General features: G+C 34.1%; 1 protein-coding gene across 9 annotated transcripts in view; it reads right to left on the bottom strand.

Moving 5' to 3' along the window:
* The window catches only part of r3hdm1 (R3H domain containing 1), a 55,136-nt gene that overhangs the window by 31,226 nt on the left and 15,580 nt on the right, over window positions 1-8,330 (bottom strand). For 7 of the 9 annotated variants that reach the window (XM_016274530.1, XM_016274529.1, XM_016274536.1 and 4 more), the window contains exons 2-4: window positions 5,997-6,204; window positions 4,776-4,811; window positions 3,788-3,874 (exon numbers count right to left, since the gene is read on the bottom strand). In XM_016274530.1, the coding sequence (XP_016130016.1) occupies window positions 3,788-3,874; window positions 4,776-4,811; window positions 5,997-6,173 (300 nt within the window). In that variant the 5' untranslated portion in view covers window positions 6,174-6,204. The remainder of the gene's footprint in view (window positions 1-3,787; window positions 3,875-4,775; window positions 4,812-5,996; window positions 6,205-8,330) is intronic. The other 2 variants (XM_016274532.1, XM_016274533.1) reach the window with 2 other exon arrangements.

Genomic DNA, 8,330 nt, shown 5'->3' with positions numbered 1-8,330 from the left:
TGTCTGAGGGGAACTTACTGTCTTTAGAAAAGTTTAGATGGTAGTTTTTCTTTTCATCTTGCCTCTGTATAATGCATATTAAAGTTCATAAGTGCAGCGCTGCTTTGCTTGCAGCGGAAACCAAGGAAACGCTTTAAGTGCCTGCTGGCAGAGAATGAGTCTGCATCTCATTCAGCTCGTCCGCTGTTTCATGCAGATATTTTTTATGCATAGTTTCACAAAACTGAAGTCAAACCATTCTGTTTTTGCTTAAAATTTCGAAATTATACAATGTCATTTGTAATGTAATGTATTTTGGTTGCCTCTAATTTTAAATGGAAAGAGCACAGACAAAGACTTATTTTGTTTATATGAAGAGATTTCTTTTATTTGTGTTACTTATTTATTTGATTTGGGGCTTGTTTTAAAATTTAAATTTAGTTTTGTTATTTACATTTACATTATATTTACATTCAATTCAATTTTGGTATTTAGCAGACGCTTTTATCCAAAGCGACTTACAAATGAAGACAATAGAAGCAATCAAAACCAACAAAAGTTCAATAATTTACATGCTATATTATTATAGTGTTATATTTCAATTTCACAAAGAAATGTGCAGTATTTTGTCCAAGCAATAATAAAAGGACACATTTAATTTATAATTTGTCTTAAATCTCATTGTTAAAAAAAAATCGTGAATCGAATCGAATCGTGAGTTGAGTGCAAGGTTATTTTCGTAAACGAAAACGAAAACTAAGACGAAAACGATTGATGAAAAAACAATTTCGCAAACTGAAATAAAATAAAAACGACAAAATAATTGAAAAACTAAACCGAAACGAAACTAACAACAGTTATTGAAAAACTAACTGAAATAAAATAATAATCATCAAAAATAAACAATCGTTTTCGTAATCATTACGTTCTCATCCCTTGGCGGAAAAATATATGAGCTGTGTGGCACCGGGGGTTTAGGGAAATACCTGTAAACGGCGCATTGCGGACGTGAGGTTATCTTATGGAGAGACGCAAAGCAGTTTAAAGTAGAGTCCTGCATGGGTCCTGTTTGGTAAATGTGCACCAGCAGTACTTAACAGAACACTCGACCCGTTATCCAACAGCAGCACTCATTTAATTATGTACCAGACCAGACCCGTTTGACAAAGACTGCGAGTCGCGAACCGCATAAATAATTTTGCCTACATGATGTAATAGATTTAATTTTCTCATGTAACACAAGCAATCAAACCAAAATTAGGCATTCTAAGTTGGTGCTCTGAAGAAAAACAGACACGCACATCATAAATGTGTGCATAAATCACATCATAAACACGCTTATAATTCTTAATAAATGAAAAGAACATATTAAAATATGAGCCTTAATGCGATTGCCATTATTATTGAATTTCATTAGTCCCAGTTATGATTTATGCGCAGTTGTTCACGGAAAAGTGAGCAAGACACGACAGTTACAATATTGTTAAAAACGAAAAAAGACATCTAACCATCATAACCAAATTAGGCTACATTTATTGTCATATTAAATATCTCAATACATTAGATATGACATTAAGTACAACTTGTGTAGATTTATTTAGTAAAAAGTCTTGACATTAATTTTGGCGTATATTTGTATACTTTTACCATTTAATCAATCTCAGCATGTGTTAATTTTGTGTCGCTAGACATTTGCTTCACTAAGGCTAAATTATGCCTAAGTCTTTCTTTGGCCTGCGCTCTGGAAGTGATCTGTTAATTCTGCTAACCTTTAATTAAAACTGAAACTAAAACTGAAACTAAACTATATAAAAACGTGTTCACAAAATAAAAACTAAAACGAACAACAATATTAATGAAACTAATAAAAACCAAACTGAATTGTATAGCAAATTTGAAAACGATATTAAAATAAAACAAATTTAAAAATTCTAAACTATAATAACCTTGGTTGAGTGAATCGTTACGTCCCTAGTTGAAACCTAAAGTATTGATGTTACATTGTGAAAAAAAGAATCGTGACGTATCAATATGCGACTGTATTGCAAAACCCTTTTTACAAAACACCTTTTTTGCAAATCACCCTCAATAACCTCCCTACGAAATAATCAAACGCGCAAATAAAGTTGCAGCCTCATATAGAAAGAGCTGATGGTGCTGACCGCCCGCGGCGAGCTCTGGGCTTCCTAATAGCGGCTCTGAGCTGCAGACTAACCTAATAAATACAACAAAAATGGGGTTCGGATAAGAACAGGCAATTACAGCAATCCACTGCGCTCGGCAGCTGACACAGGAAAATTGTATTTGGTATAGATGATGGATGAATGCAATCCTGCGCTGCGTGCGTGCACACGAGCACCTTTAATAAACGCACAGCTCTATTAAACGCGCACACGCGCAAAACCCACTTCCAACACACGCAAGCATCTTTACAACTATGAGCAGTGCTGATGTTTTGACAGCGTTATTACTGTGGGCTGCAAGGACAACGGTTAATCGGTTTGATGTTTCTGAAAGAAGCCTCTTCTGCCCACCAAGGCTCCATTTATTTGATGAAAAATACAGTAAAAACTGTAATATTGTGAAATATTTTTACAATTTAAAATATTTGTTTTCTATTTTCATATATTTTAAAATGTAATTTATTGCTGCGATTCAAAGCTGAATTTTCAGCATCATTACTCCAGTTTTTAATATCACATGATCCTTCAGAAATTATTCTAATATGCTGATTTGCTGGTCAATTATTATTGGTACTCCTTTTTTAGTGCGCAAACCATACATTCTGCCTTGATGAACAGAGAATTCAAACAGTATTTATTTGTAATAGAGATCTTTTGTAACACTGTAAGTGAGCTGTTGTTAATCAGCCAAAAAGAAAGGACATTTGGATCATGTTTTTTTTGACAATGTATATATAATATGATTACAAAAATAAATGACAATTACATTTACATATAAAAATTAGATTTAAATGGATAAATTAAAAATGAGAAGGTACAAATCAGTTAGATTAAATATTTTATATATTAATTAGTATTATATAGTATTATTTTATATATTAAGCATAAATTAATAAAAAAATATTAAACATTAATTTGTGTAACAGAAATGAGAAATTATAGAAATTTAGATAATATAAAAAGTTACTTTTTGGTAGTTAGAGGAACCATAAACTCAGTTATTAATAATGGTTCTTATTACAGCTTATTTTTGTTCATACATCATAATACATTTTTCCCCTCATGATTCTTTGATGAATAGAAAGTTCAAAACATTATTTATTTGAAATAGAAATCTTTTGTAACATTATAAATGTCGTCATTGTCACTTTTGGTCACTTTAATGCATCCTTGCTCAATAAAATAATTTTAAAAAATTGTACCAATAAATAGTAGTTTTTCAGAGTTTCCACAAAAATATGAAATGGCACAACTGTTTTCATAATTGATAATAAATAGGTATATTAGAATGATTTCTGAAGCACCATGTGGCACTGAAGACTAGAGTAATGATGCTGAAAATTCAGCTTTGAACATAAATTACATTTTAAAATATATCAAAATAGAAAAAGAGTTAATTAAAACTGCAATAATATTTCACAATATTACAGTTTTTACTGTATTTTATATCAAATAAATGCAACCTTGATGATCAGAAAAGAGACTTCTTTCAAAAACCATTAAGAGGATCGCAATCGCAAATGTACTATTTTTATTTTAAACAGTTTGTGAATTAGTAAGTCGCATAACCTAAAAAGTAAGTAGTATGCTAGTCCGTACACACACCCACACACACACAAGTTTACCTGTTCGTGCGTCAGTTCTCCGAGCGGAGGCGGAGACGGTTCCTCACACACCGCCAAGCTGCGGACTAACTTTAACTTGCCGTTGGACTGGAGGAGAGTAACCATGGTTACCAAAACGTCTGGCACTCAATCACAAAAGAACGTCCAACAACGCAACTAAAAATACACAAGCACCATTCTGCAGCATCTCAGGAGACTTTTCAGAGCTCAGGGAGGGGTTTGCGATTAGATCGTTAATTAGAAGCGTGTTTATTAAAACGGACGCTTACGTAAAGATCCGACACCCCTGAAAGTCTGAAAATCTCAAAGTACGAACAACACAAAACAAACAACAAACAAGCAGCTTGACAGTTTTTCATATGCAAATTATTATTTTTAGAAATGATAATAAACACAAGTTTCTTGCAGGCAATGTCAAAACAACAACAATAAACAACGTACTCAACATAATCGCAAAAAACAGTTCGGCTGTTTAAAATGCAGTGATGAAACGCATCAAGAGCAGAGCAGAATTTGCCACTGTAGGTGGGAAAAACTCCGGAGGCGGAGCTCGGGTCTTACAAACCCCCAGCATCTCGGTACATGCTGCAGAAGTGCTAAACGCAGCACTCCCCCCGAAGCACATTTATTATTCTTTACTGACTCGAGCAGGGGCTTATATTCCCACAATGCACTGACAAACTCTCTCTTTTTCGCGCAAGGCACACAGAGTGCAGGCAAACAAAACACAAACAACTGATCCAAAAAAAAAAAAAAAAAGAAAACCAATTCATGCTGTGATCATACCGTACCTTGGCCCGTTTAATAGTCTGTACTGATTGGCCGAGCTGTTGGTAATCAGAAAAAAGGGAGGAAAATGCACATTTGTTTGTCATAACGTAAGAAATGTTCGCGAAAGGCACAAAGGGTGCAGGAAAAAAAAAAAAAAACAACCGAACAAAAAAAAAAAAAAAAAAGCAAACCAATTCATGCTGTGATCATACCGTACCTTGGACCGTTTAATAGTCTGTACTGATTGGCCGAGCTGTTGGTAATCAGAAAAAAGGGAGGAAAATGCACATTTGTTTGTCATAACGTAAGAAATGCTTAAAAATGTATAAATATAAATAATGCAATTTAAAATTTACATTGCTTTTGTATTAACTATAACATAAATTAAGTATATAGTATAAATCTACAATATTATATACATCATAGATAAATATATCATTAAATATATAAAATATATAGAGATACATTTATGTATTTGATGTGAAATATAAAAAGGTTATTTTTTTGCAATAAGAGAACCATAATTTCAATCAAACTTGCAACTCAAAATCTAAAAAAAGTCAAATGTTTCACTTATATGCAGTGATATAACAATACATATTAACAATAAACAGCCATATTTACCTATGTATATTTGTACTCAAATATTTTACAACATGTAAAATAAAGGTGAACATTTTTGTGTAATGACACAAACGAATCTTTATATAATCTACATATATACACACACACACACACACACACATATGTGTATATGTATGTAAAGACATGTATAATGTAGATATAATGTTCCTTTTATATTAAATAATTTGATGTATCGCACAGTCCTGGAAAATTTTGTCAAATCCAGAAGGTCAAAAAGTTGCGTTGCGCATTATCGCAGGTAATATATATCGTTAAAGGAGTTTGTGCACCAGTGAAGCAGCTAATTGTGCAGGAGAGGAGAGAGAAATGAACAATGAGCGAGGAATAGAGCTGAGATCAGCATGTGTTTCAATGCACCTGGCCACTGCCCTTTCTCAATGCACCAAGAGCAGATGGTGGCAAAGTCACACGCGCGCACACGCGCGCACACACACACACACGCGCACACACGCACACACGCACACACGCACACACGCACACTCACACTCTGCAGATTTACCAGTAAAATATCAGGTGTTTGCAGATAAACCAGCAGGATTTCAGGTGCAGATTAACTGTCCTCCCTCTCTTTCTTGGCATTAGCCAATCACACGCCAGCTTGGATCTGACTGGCTGATTCTACTCATCTCGTTGTCTTATCTCTATCTTTAAGCGGAGACATTAGGAAAATGGAAACCGCGGCAACAGCATACTACCATCCCATAATAAGCAATTAGCAAGAGGTTACAATCTCATTTTCTGTTGGCTTTGGACTACATTACACATATTGCATCACTGCTGTTACTAGGTTTACCGGAGTTTGATGGGAGGAGCTTTGGTCTGTCACACACTCCTGGGCGTGTGTGCCGTTATTCTGGGGCGCGTGTTGGGGGTCGTTGAGGGACGCGGGCGGTTCGGCCATGTGCGGCGCGTCACTCTCCAGAACCTTCATAACGTCACAACTTCTGGTGTCCAGAGAAGATTCAGACATTATCCTCAGAAGCAAGACCGAAAATCACCACCTATGAGATAAAAACACACACTGCTGATTTAGTTGACAGCTTGATGTTTATTTCAACTTGTGATGTCAAAATTACTGGTTTGTCACTAACAAATTTAAGTTAAAATTGTAAAAATGTAGCGGGTTGGGCAAAATTACGATTTCTACAATGCCAAAGGCTTGCCACATGAATATTAACGATGTCTGACGGTGCTTCATAACCTTCCTGGAGTGTGCGGTCATGTAACCTAATTAATGTCCATTTCCCATAGTAGTATTCGTTAATTAGTCACCTGAGTAAGTGCCTAAATATTGATCTCGACCAATCAGTTAAGCCTACAGGCTAATGCCAATCTACATAATTAAAATTCAAGTGATTTTATTCATAGGCAAATTTCGGACTCAATTTGGTAACCAAACAAAGGCTATGTCTTTTTAAGATCTAAAACGAGTATTATTAAACACGAGTATCAAAAATGTCATGCTGAGACAGAGTCATAACCATTTCTCGAATGCGGATTCACAAACTCATTAATACTTATGATACGTTTACGAAGGCTCCACCACAGGATTTGTAATTTTAAGATATATAGTCAAAATATCAGCTTATTAATTAGTCACTGATGTCATAAAAATAATTGAGAAATCATGTAAACATTAATATTAAAATATGCATTTACATAGTCTAAAACTATGTGTTATGCAAGTTATGTAATTATCGAAATATAGGTCCGCAAAAGAGAATGCATTTAAGTAGACTGCAATTTATGCAAGTTACATAACTATTGAAATCTAGATACGGAAAAGAGTATTCATTTGCATAGTCCGTAACGGTAAATTTTGCAAGTTACGTAACTACTGAAATGTAGATACAAAAAAAGAGAATGAATTTACTTTGTCCATACCTATAAAATATGCGAGTTGCCTAACTATTTAAATCTATATACACAAAAGAGAACAATTAACGTAGTCCGTAACCATAGGTTCATGATTTATAGGTACACAAGTTACGTGATTACTGAAATATAGATAAGCAAGAGTTATTTTAAACATTACTCTTTTTTTTCCCCCCGAAAAAAATATGCATTTATGACGTAGTCCATAACAAGTTACGCAAGTAAAGTAACTATTAAAATAGAGATACGCAAAAGAGAATGCATTTACGTAGTCTGAAACAATGAGTTACGCAAGTTATGCAACTATTGAAGCATAGATACGCAAAAGAGAATGCATTTACGTAGTCTGAAACAATGAGTTACGCAAGTTATGCAACTATTGAAGCATAGATACGCAAAAGAGAATGCATTTACGTAGTCTGAAACAATGAGTTACGCAAGTTATGCAACTATTGAAGCATAGATACGCAAAAGAGAATGCATTTACATAGTCTGAAACAATGAGTTACTTAAGTTACATAACTATTGAAAGGTAGATATGCAAATAAGAATGCATTCATGTAATCTGTTACTGAAAGTTATGCAAGTTACGTAACTATTGAAATCTAGATACGCAAAAGTTACGCAAGTTACGTAACTATTGAAATCTAGATACACAAAAGTTATGCAAGTTACGTAACTTTTGAAATCTAGATATACACAAAAGTTACACAAGTTACGTAACTATTGAAATCTAGATACACAAAAGTTACGCAAATTACGTAACTATTAAGATCTAGATACGCAAAAGATATATTTTTATGACATTTTCAGATGTTTTGGTCGAAAAATATGCATTTACGTAGTACGTAACCAAGTTACGCTAGTTACATTTAGGCCTGTCGCAATAATCAATATATCGACTTATCGCGCAATATATGTACATGACCTCAATCATTTTTGGTGACACAATATATCGCACATTATATTTACTTAAAAAAATGTCACCATGTTTTGTACATTCCACTTGCGCCTGTGTCTTTTGCAGCTTCTCGTACATAGCGTGTAGTCATGAGGTGCTAGTTCAAATTTAAAAAATGCTTTTACAAAAAAAGTTTAATCTGCAGATATGGCCTTGTTTAGGGATCTGTGCCTTTGTGCATACGGACATCTGACTGTTAAGTAGTGATTGTGTTTTTCAGCAATAGTGTGCACCCTTCATTTACAGAAAAAAGAAGGTCAGGGAAAAAATCTCCATACAAGTTCTTTGTGC

The sequence above is a fragment of the Sinocyclocheilus grahami genome, unplaced genomic scaffold, assembly GCF_001515645.1.
Source record: "Sinocyclocheilus grahami isolate Dianchi unplaced genomic scaffold, SAMN03320097.WGS_v1.1 scaffold87.1, whole genome shotgun sequence".
Lineage (NCBI taxonomy): Eukaryota > Metazoa > Chordata > Actinopteri > Cypriniformes > Cyprinidae > Sinocyclocheilus > Sinocyclocheilus grahami.
The sequence above is the reverse complement of the archived record's forward strand: the minus strand, read 5'-3'. Positions and strand labels throughout refer to the sequence as shown.